Raw genomic sequence first — 16,192 nt, 5'->3', positions numbered from 1 at the left:
AAATAGTAGCGATACTTGAACTTTGTCCCTTACAACAAATAAAATGAATCAAAAATTTGCTATTTAATATAATACCTATAAGCCGTGGTGGCCTAGTGGTTTGACCCTATCGCCTCTCAAGCAGAGGGTCGTGGTTCAAACCCCGGCTCGCACTCTGAGTTTTTCGAAATTCATGTGCGGAATTACATTGAATTTGCTACGAGCTTTGCGGTGAAGGAAAACATCGTGAGGAAACCTGCCACAAATCTGCGAAGCAATTCAATGGTGTGTGTGAAGTTCCCAATCCGCACTGGGCCCGCGTGGAACTATGGCCCAGCCTATAGTTCTGAGAGGAGGCCTGTGCCCAGCAGTGGGCGTAATATAGGCTGGGATGATGATAATAATACCTATTATGTAGGTGGTTTTTATATTAGTAGGTATTTGAACAGGTGGGTTGGTGGGCACAAGTTTTACTTAAGGGTGTAATAATTATTTGAAAAATAACTTATTATTAATGTTTATCATTCTAGTAGGTACCTTTGTTCTGCTATTATATCTGAACACTTAATTTTTGACATGCGCTCTCTGTTTTATTTGGTCTGAGGTCTGAATTACTGCCATCTCCACCTGCATCTCCATCTGCCACAGCGGAGCGTGCAAAAATATCTGACACGTCCTTCCGGCCCTAGAAATAGAGTCGTAGCAGATATTTATGCACGTTTTGTTCTGTCAGATATTTCTGCTGGTGACTGTACAAACCGAGATTACTAATAATAAGATAATGATGAGATGAATACTTACAAAGGAATTACAAAAATACAAGTCTTTCATAAAAATTAAATTAGATTTGGCATCACGAAAAATGTGCAATACAAAATACAACGTCGGCTAGTCCGTTTGTTGAAAAACAAACTAAAACGAAACTTAAAATCTAACGCGGTGAGTTTATTTCCTAACAACGATTATACTTATGCAATTCAACGCACGTTTTGGCAAGCAAAAGCGATTTTTAACGCTGTTGGTTTAGAGATCATTTCCTAATTGTGTTTATTTTATCATTTCTAACTGATTAAATGTCTGCCGCCTGTATATCAAGGCTGTATCGGGTTTGATAACATAACACAAGATTTATTACCATCATAATACCAACCGTAGGACGTCCACTGTTGGACATAACCCTCCTAAGTTTCTTCGGTTGGACAGAAGCAGGCGTTCGTAGCTGTAACCGGGCGGCACTATTCAAGCGACGGTGCGGGAGAAGTAGTAGAAGTGCAGGGCTACTACGAAACTAGAAACTCGAAGTTTGTATCGTACCGTCCCTCTCGCTCTCGTATTAAATAGTATAAGTGTCAGAGGGACCGCACGACATGAACTTCGAGTTTCGTAGTAGCCCTGCTGGTCGTATGCGTCGACATCCTGCCGGACGCGATCGGCGGTCGCCGCGTCTGTTCGTATTCTTTACTTTCGTTTGGAAATCCGTGGCAAATTTCCGTATTCCGGATGCAATCACACAAAATTCCTGCCTGCTAATAAACATAAACACAAAGCCATAGTCAATTTTTATCTTACAAAAGAGAGCAATTAGAGCAGTTTATAATTTGAAGACGCGTGAATCTTTAAGATCTTTTTTTAAGGAAACAGGTATCCTCTACCGTCGCTTTTTGTTTTTGAAATAATCATGTATGTTAGGAAGAACATATGTGATTTGTCCACTAACGTCGATAAGCCAAAGGCTACCAGAAACACGGAAGCTTAAAGTTCCATCTTACAGACTGGCTAAAACCAAAAAGTCGTTTCTGGGAAATTGCATACGTTTTTATAATAAAATTCCAAAAAATATTACAAATGAAACGGATACAAAATTCAGATCTATTTTCAAGAAGACATTATATCAAGGCGTATTATAAAGTTAATGATTATCATGGACAGGGTTATTGGAAATACTCGTAATTTCGATCCGCATTAGCGATCCCTTCAAATAGCGAACCTACTTTGTTTAAAATAAAGTTGGGTTAAATACTTGTGATGTATAGATATCACTTAATAATATTGTAAAACTGTTTAAAAAACACCTTGTTGAGTTTCTTGCCGGATTCTTCTCACCAGAGGTTTTTCCGAACCGGTGGTAGATTTTTTTTTACATTCATAAGTGCTTAGCCTAAATTGAATAAAGATATCTTGACTTTGACTTTGACTTTAAAACAAATTTTCTAGAACCGGAGCCAACAACGTTCTCGTTCCGCAACACGAAGCGACTCATCCAGATGGTCCAGCACGGGCTTGCCTGTGGGACCGGCACTCCCCGGAGTACAAGGACCGGCTGGCGCGGGACCGAGCCTGGGCCGATATATTTAGCGAGCTGGACCCCGCCTATAGCTCCGCTAGTGCCTCGCAGAAACATGAAATTGGTGAGGAAATTAATGGGTAATCTCGACTCCGAGGAGTGTTGTGATTCACTTACTCCAGCTCCAATATCGGAACCGACTCCTTTGTTGGATTCGGTTCTTTTGAGCGATTATTAGTTTTTCTGTAGATTGCGCTCCGTTCTATCAGAGTCCGTCTGGATCAGTGCGATTCATTAAAATGACTCGTTTGGATCTGTGAAGTTATTTTTTTGTGTACTTAACCGCTTTTTTAGAAAAAAATATGTTCAAAATGAAATGAAGATAGCATATTCGTTCCTATAGATAGATCAATACAGATTTTTTTTACTATGTAGAATGGCATTTAAAATAAAAATTGACCGGATGTCACTTAGCCGCTTTTTAGCTTGAGCACGGCAGCTAGTTTTACGAGTATTCTTTAAGCCATTACAATAATAATGCAATGTAATAAGGCAATTTACGTTTTTGATGGCATCACTATTAACTATGTTCTTTTGCTTTAGGCCTCTGCATCACAAAGAAATGGTACAACGTGCGAGACTCTTATGTCAAGTCCATGAAGCCTGGCTACCTGGGCAGCCGCCGGAACAGGCCCTACATACACTCGGATTTGCTACGGTTCCTAGACGACAGGTATTAAAAAGAAAGAAAGAGAGAGAACGAGAAAGAATGCGAGAAAGAAATAAAGAAACAACATTTTTATTTGGCATATAAAAAAAGTAACAAAATAAAACAATAATGTTAGCTAAATAGTTTATTAGGTATATCAGACGTTACTTTGCGGAGGTCCATATCAACTTATCAGCGACCATACATACGATAGCTACGTTTGTGCATCAAATGTGTGTCCTTGAAGCTTCTCAACACACAGTCGCTCACTATGCTAACATCTAGTAGCATGTTGAACGGTTGTGTTCCTCTAAGTATGAAACGTGTCAATGTATTGCGGTGATATGCAGTTGGGTTCTGCGATTTGTGTATATTTTTACAGTGTGGAGGTGGAAAGCTGCACGAACACACATTTGTTGCATAGACGTAGCTAACGTAATGTCGCGGGTCAGCAATAAGTGATTGTTAATAGTTTATTTTTAACGGTTGTATGAGACTCTGGACAGTAGTAGGTACAGCATAGTTTATAAAAAGACATGAGTAAGAGTAAATAATTAATTGTTTTATTTCAACAGATATTTTGAAAAGATAAAAAGAAAATGTAGTAGCACACAGCAGGGCGCAGAGCAAGAAGACGACACAGAAGAAGTTGAAACAGAACCATGGGACCACGAAGTGTTTGTCAGCATAGACGAAACAGAAGAGGCTAATCCAAATAAAAGATTAAAACTAGAATATTCCGAAGACAGTCTTAAAGGAGATAATTTGAAAGTCAAAGAAGAAGAAGACATAGTCGCTGTCCTTTCCAATCTAATACAGAAAGAGGAGGACGAAGATAGAGCGTTTTTTAAATCGATAACGCCGTCGGTGAAGAAGTTATCGGAAGATTCAAAGTTTGAGTTTAGGATACAAGTAATGAAACTAATAAAGACTTTGAGAGCTAAAGATAAGAACAGAATCGATTTAAAGACTGAGAGGATATCGAATAATGATAGCGAAACGGAATGATGTTTGTTTATTGTTCTATGTTTGTATTAAACGTTTGTAAAAAAGTTAAATTTTTTTGTGCAAAAATGTACCCAATTCTCATTAACATAAGTAACATAAATATTATCACAACTGGGACTTATCACGTTACCTCTACTCGTACGAATAAATAATACTTATGTCAGGAATTGTAACTGCGTAAGAAAAATGGCCTTGCGACACGGTTTTCATTAAAGCCTAAATTGAATAGAAAGATTGTACAACAAGAGCATAAAACGACCCATTTTACCCGAGACGTGTACGCCGGTACGGCGAGGGTGGATAGACAGGTCAAGGGAGAAATGGGTTTAATGCTCGAGTTCTACACTCTGCTTTTCACATCATGGCATGGAAAAGAAATAGCAACAGTGGAAACAATTGTTCACTTACCATGTACCTTTTATTGTTCATGCATTGCATTAGTATATCATTATATTAAAATTTAATTTTATTGATCTATTTTGATTTGGTTGATTTTTAGTTTTATAAAAATTAAAAATTATTAAAAAAATATATAGAAACTTTTTTGTTTGTGGCTGTTTACACTTGATTGCCTTGGTCTTAGACGAAGATTTTTTTTATGCACTAGAGCATAAAAAGTAATTTTATGTCGCCTAGATCTAGCATAAATACGAACTTTACGAGCATGAGAAGTGAAAAAGATATTTTGACTTTGACGCTCCGTGCATGGCACGCGACGGCTACTATTGGTTATAAACGTGCTAGTAAGCATATTCTTATACTTTTCAATACAAAGAATATTTTTTGCCTGACTCGTTCCTATTACAGACATGGTATGATACGGTGTACCTTTATACGATTTATTTGGCATTTGCATGAGTGAAGAATTTTTGAACCCTGAATTTAATCGAAAGCCTAAATGCCTCCAAACCTTGGCCGGATGTAGCAATCTCCAATTAATAGGGCTAACGAACGCCACCGGAAGTACCCACTTCCGCCGCCATGACACTTCCGGGCAGCGAGTAATTAGTGGCCATTTTGGATTGGTTCAGTGAGTTGGAGAAACAAAATTTTCAAACTATTCAAATTTTATCTCGTTTGTTTTAGACTGTACTTTGCGGTACTATGGCTTGATTATGGTAACGTGATAAAGATATATAGATAGACTTGTATTTTTATATATAATATAGATATTAAAACACCCAAGACTCAAGAACATCTTTATTTCTTCAATTAGCGATTTTTTTGTTAAAAACGAAGTTGTGTAAATAATTGTGATGTATACATATCATTTAATAATATTGTAAATCTGTTTAAAAAAAATATACCTCGTTGAGTTTCTTGCCGGATTTCTCAACATAGGTTTTTCCGAACCGGTGGTAGATTTTTTTTGACATTCATAAGTGCTTATACCCTAAATTGAATAAATATATTTTGACTTTGACTTTGAACACACATTTTTGATACAAATATCTGCCTCGACCAGGGATCGAACCCGGAACCTCTAGCTTCGTGGCGGAGTAGGTTCTCAAACCGCTGGCTATTCCCCACAATACGAATATTCTTTATTAAACACCATAAAATAAGTGTCCTGCTGTAAATAACCTATTGTCTATCGCTAAAAGTGTTAAAGGAACTTAGTTTCTCTCTTAGGCACTTGTCCCACCGCCGACGATGAGCGACAAGCGAGCAGAGCGAGTAACTAGAAACGAGTGGGCGAGCAGTGAAAAGCGAGTGTTCGAGCACGACGGGCGATTACTCGCTCCACTCGCTCGAGCCGGGCGGCCGCCAAGCTAACAGCGCTGAGCGAGTATCGCTGAGCTAGTTTTATAGCTCAGCGAGTTTTATAGCTCTTGTCGCTGCGACAAAAGATGTAAGAGCGAGTTCTCGCCGGCAGTGTGAACCGCCAGCGATCACTATTAATATATATGTCTCTTGTACTCACACAGGATCTTATATCTTTTGTTCGTTTCTTGAGCGAGAAAATAGTCGATAGCCAATCGTTTCCTCGCCGGCGGTGAGACAACTGCCTTACGCTGCACCTAGTGGCTTTTATATCCTTTCATTGGCCTCTAATTAAATGGGTTCTGCAAAAGACTTCATGTTAGTTATATTGGTGTGAACTGTACAGCTGGAATTATTGTATTAGCAGCTCTTGTATTAATGTATCCACTGTTTTGTATAAGGAAAAGGGTCGCGCATTGAGGGTTCCTTACTTTAGGTGTATCTATAAACATTTAGTGGTTCTGGACACACACCTAAAAAATATTGTTAATCATTACAGCCTATATACGTCCCATGCTTGAGCACAGCCTCCTCTCAGAATGTGAGGGCCTGGGCCGTAGTTCCACGCGGGCCAATGCGGATTGGGAACTTCACACACGCCCTCGAAATGCTTCGCACGTTCGTGCAAGTGTCCTCACGATGTTTTCTTCACTGTAAAACTCGTGGTAAATTTCAAATGGAAATTTCGCACATTATTTCAGCATCTCCTCTGCTTGAGAGACCGTAGGCTAACCACTAGGGCACCACGGCTTTTTACGGGTTCTAGACACACACACACAATTTTATTTTTAACTCCCGACGCAAAAAGAGGGGTGTTATAAGTTTGACCGCTATGTGTGTCTGTCTGTGGCACCGTAGCTCTTAAATGGGTGGACCGATTTGAATGCGGTTTTTTATTTGAAATCACGTTTTCTAGCAATGGTTCTTGAACATGTTTCATCAAAATCGGTTTAGCCGTTTTCGAGATATTGAAATTTGAAGTGACAAAGTCGAGGGTTATTCAACTTTTCGTCGGTTAGGTTATGTTATTAGGTAAAATAAATAGATTTCGTGAGACGCAGCACAACGTTTGTTTAAGTTAGTTTGTTAGAAAAACAATTGCAAACACACTGCGGCGATTGCTGCTTTCTAAATGGAAAATACAAACTGAAATATAGATGCACACAGACAAACCAGAAAAATAAGACCAACACTGGGAATCGAACCCAGGTCCTAGGTATTCCGTACCGCGTGCTATACCGCTACACCACTGTTGGTCAACGGCACAGACACGAATTTCTCCTATGCACCACATATCTCAGCTTGTTTGTTTCTTATTTAGCCACTTAAGCAGTGACGCTAGCGACATCTATGCCGTAGCCCTCATCGAGAAACTTTCGGCATTCCATTGGAACTAACCGCTCACCCGGACAAGAGATGTCGTTATTAAGGAATCAAATTAAGATTGGTATTGGATACGGGATGACCGTAAAAGTAAAAATTTGGAATTGAAATAAAAAATACAAAAAGATTCCAAAAAACCAATCTTGCTTTCTAAATGGCCGATCCAAGTTCAAGAAGGCCTACAAATTGTTACGAAAACAATATACCTCGCATTGTTTCAAAAGTCATCGACTTACATTTACCATTTCATTTATGTTTAAAAGTAATTCGGAAAATATTGTAATTCCCCATCCCGAGGGAAAAGAAGGCAACCCTTAAATATTCAAATACCGGTACGTTCAAGGACAAACGGAATAAGTAAGGAAAAACCTTTTACAAACGTTTCCGTAGCACTGTACGACACGTCAAATATAAATCTTATTAAATTCGAAAATGAAAATACCTCGAGACGAGTTCAATATGAGTGAAATAAAATCAGATAACTCACGTCTTAAATAGCTTTTAGCTCAACATGTTTCGGGCTAATTTGTAGCCCTTCCTGGACATGCCACGGCGGCAGCTGAAAAGTAAACTGTAGACATATTCAATATAACCACGGGATTGGGAGTCCATACTAATATTATAAATGCGAAAGTGTGTGTGTTTGTATGTTTGTCCGTCTTTCACGTCGAAACGGAGCGACGGATCAACGTGATTTTTGGTATAGAGATAGTTTACAGGCCAGAGAGTGACATAAGCTACTTTTTAGCCTGAAAAAATGCACAGTTTCGAGGGAACAGCGCATGATAACCGAATTCTAAAGCTAGTCAAATAATAAATAAATAAATAGGGACATTTTTGACACCAATTGACCTATACTTGGTTTGGATGGTATTTAACTATAAATGTAAACAAAAGAACGTCAATGCTGTCTTAAATATTGAAATTCCCCCATTAAACTATCTTAAAAATTTACATTTCTGTATTGAAATACAGTCTAGTTTGTATTACAATGATAGATAAGTAAAATGTTTAAAATCCTTGAATGTACCAAGTCTGGCGGCTGAAGTTTGTTTACATTTAGTTAATTACCTAAACATTTCAAGTAAGTATAATCCCAAACTAAGCAAAGCCTGTAGTAAAGACACTAGGCAACGGATAAATATGCACAATTATATAGATAAATACATACTTAAGTACATCCGCCGCGCGATCTAAGAACCTCAAGTACTCAGCTTTGGAGCCAACGTATGACTTCGTGCCTTTTGCGGTCGAGACGGCTGGTCCTTGGGGGGATGAAGCGAAATCTTTGGTGTGGGAGCTGGGCCGTAGGCTACGGGATAGGGGTTGCGACCCCCGCTCCGGGTCATTCCTGGTTCAGCAGGTGGCGCTGGCCATACAGCGGGGAAATGCGGCTGGCATTATGGGCACCTTTGAGCCGGGTACGACGCGGAATGGTGGTTTTTAGGTTGTAGTTTAGGTCTTAGTTTGTAGGTTAAATTATAGGTTTAAGTTGATTTTATTTTGTTTATTTTAGTTGACATGTAATTTAATTATTTGTATTTTTTTTTGTAATTTGTTTTGATAATTGTGTTTAATATCTATATATAAATAAAAATATTCTTTTTAATCTTAAATACATAATATATTATACATCCAAATCCGAAATCAAACGCACACACAAATGTCTGCACCGACATCGAACCGGGATCGAACCGGGGACCTGAAGCTTCAAAATCAGGTTCACTAACCACTTAGCTATCCATTCGTCAATGCAAAATTGCGTCGTTGTGTTGTCAGGCGTCCTCTCAGTAGGAGAGGGCTTGGGCCGTATTTCTCTCGTCGGCTGTGGGACCTTCACACAATGACGTAAATTGCCGTCGTTTCATGGACTCGCGCACTGAGGGCCCATCATCGCCGCATTGCGTCTCACAGAAAATTAAACAAAACATATACTGCACTAAGTAAACAAAATAGGTACAGTCGCGTTCTTAAATTTAACGGCGTAAGCGTGATCAGATATTTTTGATCAAGTTTTTGCGCAGAAGTTTATGAACTTGACTGTACTAGAATACGTATCCCTAATATTTTGTTAGATTCGGACGTAGGACGTAGGTTCGGCGTAGCGCGGTGGCGCGTAGTGTGCGTGTTGCGGCAGCCGCCGAGTCGCGTGCTCCTGAGAGGAAGGGCTACGAAATAGCCCGAAACATGTCGAGCTAAACTCTGCTTAAGATGTGAGTTATCCGTTATAATATCATTTAATATGAGTGAGTCTCACGGTAATTTCATGTTCAAAAAATTATTTAAAAAATAAAAATACGATTCTTACACTCGCCGGTTGCTGCCGCGGCACGCTCGCTTTGCTCGCTCGGCTTCGTGCGCTGTTTGCTCACGGTTAACCTAACAAGCTCCTCCTCGCTTCGCTCGTCATCGTACCTAACTGGACTTTGCCACACATTAAATTATTGTTGCTATACTTATTACAAAACTCTTACTTGTAATTCGTACTGCCAATTAAAAAATGGCGTGTTACTCTGACTTACCTTAAGTAAAAAGTTGGCTTATGTATAAAAAGGGAACTGTTGCACTGACGAAACGTTATTCATTTAATAGTTGTTTGACCTAGTGAAAGATTTGACAAATGATAAGTTTTCCAAACTTTTTGAGTCATTATGATATTCTGCTTTATAATAATTCAACCAAATGACACGTTGTCATACAAAAATTTGGTAATAGTTAGCTGTCAAAGTGACTCTTCGGCGAAACGTTTTTTGGCAAGTGATATTCGGACAAAGGAATTTCTGCGAAAAGGCAGAACACCCTGCTTTAGGTACATGTAGGTACCATCAGCCAAATATGTTGTCTACCACCCTAAAGCTGAAAATCCTTTGCATGTCACAAAACAATAATGCCAATAAACGTGTCTGTCAACTTGAAAGTTCGACTTTAGCGACATATTAATTTGATAGGAACTTGTTTAAAAATTGGTAGACCACTTATTTGGCTGATGGTACCATCGATAAACAAGATTTTTATTGCTCATTTTATGTGTGAGCGCGACTCGCACTTAACCGTTTTTTTACATAAAGGCAGCTGTATGAATAAGCATCTTCTTGTTCTTAAGACAATTACGAAGCACCTGCATGTATCTATTTTGAGTTACCGACAGCTGACATTGTTGATCGCTATACTAATTTAAGAATTTGCAATTTAGAGTATGGCCAAGTAGCACAAATGGGTTGTATAACAGCCGGATAAAGGATTCATTAACACTTAAAACAATCCAATAGATATAGTTTACATACCAAATTAATTTCTACTGAGACTTATCAACCTATTTTTTTTCCTTTTTGCGTTTTTTAGATTTTTAATCCCGGAAAATGCATAATTGTCGCAGGATAGCGATGCACAGAGATATACATATACTGATACATAGCGATGTGCAAATTATTCCGACGGAGTCGCTGGCAGTTGCCCGTCAAAAACATTTTCTAATTATTACTGGCCACATTTTCTTTTCAAAAATGGAACATAAAGGCCAACATTCAAACCTGTAACGAATTCAGAGAATGGACGGCATTCATTTGGAATGACTTTTTAATTGTTCGAAATTCGAATGCTGAAGCTTTTTTTTGTAAGCCGTTTTGGATACTTTGCACTGGCGCTAGGATGCGGGTTGCTTGAGACGATTTTTAGTGCTTGCTGTTTTTTCTAGATGGCGTTGTTTTGTTGTATTGTACTCGTATTGTATATTGTCAATGTATTTTTGTGTTGTGTATTTTTATTATGTTTTACTTAATGTGCGAAGAGCGAATAAAATATTTCTATTTCTTTTTTCAATAATAATGTCAACTTATTTTAAGTTACACTATCTGTAATCAAACTCGCCAGAGAACTGGCGAATAAGCACACATACATTACCTACACTCGAAAAACAAGCCTTCTTCGGACAGTTGGGTAAAAAGTAAATATGAAATGCTGGATAAAAAAGGCGCTGATGTAGTCCCAGAAAACACCAGATCTAGCGACAAAGGTCATTGAGATGGCAACATTGATTATAATACTCCAAGCACCACTAACTGGAAGCGGTTGAAGCTTTTGGTAATAAATAATAATTAGTAACATGCCGCGGCACATGAAACCCTTTAATTTTGTGTTAATTGCGTTGTTAATTGGACGAACTGTGTACCTTCTGTTTGTAACCGGTTGTGATTTAGGAATTGATGATTAATTTGTAGTAACCTAGATGGCTTTAGACTAAGAATTATAGACTGTATCCTAGGCAAGTGCGCTTTATCTGAAACTAGACTTTTTTTCCATCAGCTGTGGTTTTGGTCTAACTATGGCCTCATATTGTAATAAAAATAATTGGAGTTATAAAAATGATATTTATAGGGTTTTGTGAGTAAAAAATACTAAAACCCTTATAGGATCACTTTGTCGTCCGCCTGTCTGTTTGTCCGACTTTTTTCCGAGTTATCAAGCTAAAATTAATATCAATGGCCACCGGAAGGCCCAGTGGTTACAGAACCTGACTACGAAGTTTAAGGTCCCGGGTTCGAATCCCGGTCGGGGCAGATATTTGTATGAATAATACGAATGTTTCTTCTCGGGTCTTGGATGTTTAATATGTATTTCAGTATATATTTATCTATATAACAGTTCTGAACAATTATTGGATTCAGAGAAAAAAGAGTTATGACAAACGATCGTTCTGACAAACATTACATTCGGACTTCCAATAATTATGCGAGCCGATACGGACCCATTTAAAGCCAAGTTTAGATCTCCAAGAAAAATCGTGTAAGTAGCAAGAGACAAATTAATTCGGTTGAAAATTGAATTTATAGCGATTTTTTGAAAAATCTATGTATCTGTCTCCTTCCAAAACGCTTTTCTCTATGCAGCAAGTATAGTGCTAATTGCATGTGACCTCAATGTCTAATCTTGGTGTTTGAATGACCACTTCAAGCACGTAACCTTTTACAAACTCGCAATGTAATACAACTTGCACGGTTTTCCTTGCAAGTCTAAACTAGGCTTTAAGATACAATTTGAAAAGCATAAGTACTGGAGTAACGTCTTTATTACTAATATGTGTAGCGCCACAAATTTATGTTCCAATCGCATTTCGCCCAAACACAAACTGCTCTAATAAACTGGCTGCTATTGGCTGATATTAATTCATGTTTCAGAACAGTTAGAAATTATCAGGTTCAGATTCAGGCCCACAGAGGCTTATGTCTGTGTCCAAGTTATGAACAGAAAGAGTTTACAATGTAAAATATAAGTCAATATCAATAACACAATGCATGGAGCTTCTTTAAAGAATAGAATTCGTAACGAGACTAGCCTATTGCTTTCCTCAGAAAGTACCTACCTGTATATACCTGTGTTTTATGTACTGCTTGCTATGTCCCATCCCAGCCTCAGAACAAGAGGGCTTGGGCCTTAGGCCATTTTTAGACGACCAGATGGCCTAGTGGTTAGAGAACCTGACTACGAAGCTTGAGGTCCCGGTTCGATTCCCGTGTCGGGGCAAATATTTGTATGAAGAATGCGAATGTTTGCTGTCGGGTCTTGGGTGTTTACTATGTATTTAAGTATGTATCTAATTATATTTATCCGTTGCTTAGTACCCATAACACAGCTTTGCTAAGCTTACTTTGGGACTAGGTCAACTGGTGTGAATTGTCCCGTGATATTTATTTATTTATAGTTCCCACGCGGGCCAGTGCGGTGTAATGTGGGGCGATGGGAGACGAGCAATACTACCGAATGATGAGTAAATACTGCGTGTTAAAATCAGATGATGAATTATGTACCTTGCAGACGCTCGAGTTTGTATTCACCATCTCTTTTCGCCTGATATTATATCATTTGATAGAATCCATAATATATATTTATTTATAATATAAGTTTAAATTATCTAAGGAATAAAACCGCCCGGTAAACAAACGTTGGCAGTCCTGGGAGACGCCGCTCTAATTAAGGTGATGTGGTGATGTAGCTTCACTGTGCATCCTCTATCGCATGTACAACGGGGAGTGCTCCGAGGAGTTATTCGGTTGATAGGGATCAACCCGAATACCTTAACGCATCCTTTCGACACCGGCCTACGCGACAACACTTTCATCCTCACCATTTAGATGGTTGGCGGTCCTCTACTGTGCGCACAGCAAAACTCTGGAATGAACTATCGCCTGCGGTATTCCCGGACCGATATGACCTTCAAGTTTTCAATAAAAGAGCGTACTCCTACCTTAAAGGCCGGCAACGCACTTGTGACTCTTCTGGTGTTGCAGGTGTCCATGGGCGACGGTAATCGCTTACCATCAGGCGATCCGCCTGCTCGTTTTCCCCCTATACCATAAAAAAAAGGTGCAACCAAATTAAAAAATTATTTAGCAATTCTTAAATAATACAACTACCTACAAAGCTTTTGTGGCAAAGTGGTTAAGGCGCTGTACGTAGTGAAAAATTACAATTTAGAAACTATTTAAAATATACTTACACAATACTAACAACTTCAATTTTTTTATATGTATATTTTCAGTCTATTAGCTAGTTTTTGACTTCATCAAAAAACACGATTGCTGACAAAAACCTCGATAGATTATTTTTTGAAAAAGAGCCTTCATTTACACGTTAAACCAAATATTATGAAAACTATTATGAATATCAACACAAAATTTGCTTTATTAAATAGTTTTTAGTAGATTTAGATTTATGCTTCATAGATTTTCAATAGGTTGAGTACATCATCATACCAATTTATTTCGTCTTGGCAAAATAAAACGGTTCTAGCGCGCGGCGGCGGCCAAGTATTCCCAGTCGCCAGTACACGCGTGTACGTAGTCGACGACGGACCTGTGCACATTTTTCTAACGCGCTAGTACTTCTTTGAGAGCAAATAATATGGGTAATCGCAGTATTAAAAAAGTTAAGCGAAAGAGGAAACGCATAAGTGAACTCAGAGCACATATGAGAAGCATTAGAGTACCTAAACGGTAAGTACCTACCACACACTAATCGACCGGCCGGAGTCGGGCCGAGTCAGCAGGGATACTACGAAACTCCAAACTCGAAGTTCGTGTCGTGCGGTCCCTCTCGCTCTCGTACTAAATAGTATAAGTGTCAGAGGGACCGCAACCCACGATCTTCGAGTTTCGTTGCAGCACTGCTGAGCGGATTTCACATTCGTACTACGACCGCAAGCTGGTTGGCGCGGGGCCTCGGCTGCTCATGGAAGCGGACGGCTTCGTCCAGATTCTACCGCGACTGCCATACAAATTGTAGGCACGTTGTATAAACCTATACTACTCACGGCGAACATGCGGCGAACCTTGCGGCTACTATGAAACTCGAAACTCGAAGTTCGTATCGTACCATCCCTCTCGCTCTCGTATTAAATAGTATAAGTGTCAGAGGGACCGCAACCCACGATCTTCGAGTTTCGTAGCAGCCCTGCTGAGCGGATTTCACATTCGTACTACGACCGCAAGCTGGTTGGCGCGGGCCTCGGCTGCTCACGGACGCGACGGCTTCGTCCAGATTCTACCGCGACTGCCATACAAATTGTAGGCACGTTGTATAACCTATACTACTCACGGCGAACATGCGGCGAACCTTGCGGCTACTACGAAACTCGAAACTCGAAGTTCGTATCGTACCGTCCCTCTCGCTCTCGTATTAAATAGTATAAGTGTCAGAGGGACCGCACGACACGAACTTCTAGTTTCGAGTTTCGTAGTAGCCCTGCTTGATCCCTTTGACAATTTCACTGACATTTCTGATAGTAGATGCAACAGTTTCGATCTAAGTTTAGATTTTCTCACTTTTTGCAGGCAAAGGTAATATCTTGCATTCAGCCAAGTTATTTAACATAAATTATTTTAATAAAATAAGATGGTTGCACTTGGTTGCACTAGTAAATTATTGACAAAAACATGTACTCCAACTGCAATCCGGCTGCAAAATGGGAGTTTGGATGCAGTTATTGCGCAGTTAGTACAACTGCACCAGCACTGGACCCGACTGTCAGAGGACTGCATTCCAACTGCCATTTAGGCAGTCGGAGTGCAGTTCTTACGCAGTTCTGATGTAGTTCTGCCATTTTACAGCCGGATTGCAATTGGAATGCGGTCCGTGTGTACCAGACCGTACATTACGACGCCTACCGCCTACCTTATCAGCGACTTATTTATTATAGGGACTTCGATTTGTAATTTACCTTCACGTAAATCAAGATTGGTTTTTTGGAATCTTTTTAAATTTTTATTTCCATTCCAATTTTTTTTTCTCTTACGGTCATCCCGTAAAACCTAAATTGAAAATACAAACTGAAATATAGATGCACATAAAAACAGAAAATAAGACCAGCACTGGATATCGAACCAGGTCCTCGGTATTCCGTACCGCGTGCTATACCGCTACACCACTGCTGGTCCACCAGCAGTGACCAGTAGTGGTGGTTGACCGGCAGTGGTGTAGCGGTATAGCACGCGGTACGGAATACCGAGGACCTGGGTTCGATTCCAGTGCTGGTCTTATTTGCTGGTTTTTCGGTGCATCTATATTTCAGTTTGTATTTTTAATTTTGAAATTAGTTTATCTTTAATTTTTTCTCCAAAATGTATCATCTTTAAGTAAAAGTGAAATAAAGTGCCCGGTTGAAGTGTAGCCTTTAGAAATGGACTTGAAAAATGTATCAAAGAAAACGAAATTCAGATGTAGAATTATGAAAAGGAAACTAAAACTACTGAAATTAACAAAAATAGTAAACTGGTATGACCAGATCCAAGGTCTCCATGTCACGTGTCGAGCACAGTGTATATTTGCTGTGTGGAGTGGTGAAAATCATCACCTCAAAACAGTAATCATACTTATAGATGATACATTTTGGGGAAAAAATGAAAGACAAACTAATTTCATTTTATATGGACTGGTTACTACCCAAAATTGTTGATTCCCGTCGAGCTCGGGGAATGCCACTAAGGGAAAAAAGAATCTTCATGAAAAATAACTGTAGAACCTCCTCTGACTGAAGAAAAAGAACTTTCTTCTACATATCTATACTTTTCAAG

At 39.2% G+C, this 16,192-nt stretch overlaps 1 protein-coding gene across 1 annotated transcript in view; it reads left to right on the top strand.

Moving 5' to 3' along the window:
- Positions 1 to 3,980, top strand: part of LOC141444065 (uncharacterized) — a 59,342-nt gene extending 55,362 nt beyond the window's left edge. Inside the window, exons 2-4 of the mRNA XM_074109499.1 lie at positions 2,194 to 2,387; positions 2,867 to 2,996; positions 3,548 to 3,980. Of these exons, the coding sequence (XP_073965600.1) occupies positions 2,194 to 2,387; positions 2,867 to 2,996; positions 3,548 to 3,980 (757 nt within the window). The remainder of the gene's footprint in view (positions 1 to 2,193; positions 2,388 to 2,866; positions 2,997 to 3,547) is intronic.
- Positions 3,981 to 16,192: the final 12,212 nt, after the last annotated feature.

Source organism: Choristoneura fumiferana, chromosome 29 (genome assembly GCF_025370935.1).
Source record: "Choristoneura fumiferana chromosome 29, NRCan_CFum_1, whole genome shotgun sequence".
Lineage (NCBI taxonomy): Eukaryota > Metazoa > Arthropoda > Insecta > Lepidoptera > Tortricidae > Choristoneura > Choristoneura fumiferana.
Note: the sequence above shows the minus strand (reverse complement) of the source record. Positions and strands in the feature narration are given on the sequence as shown.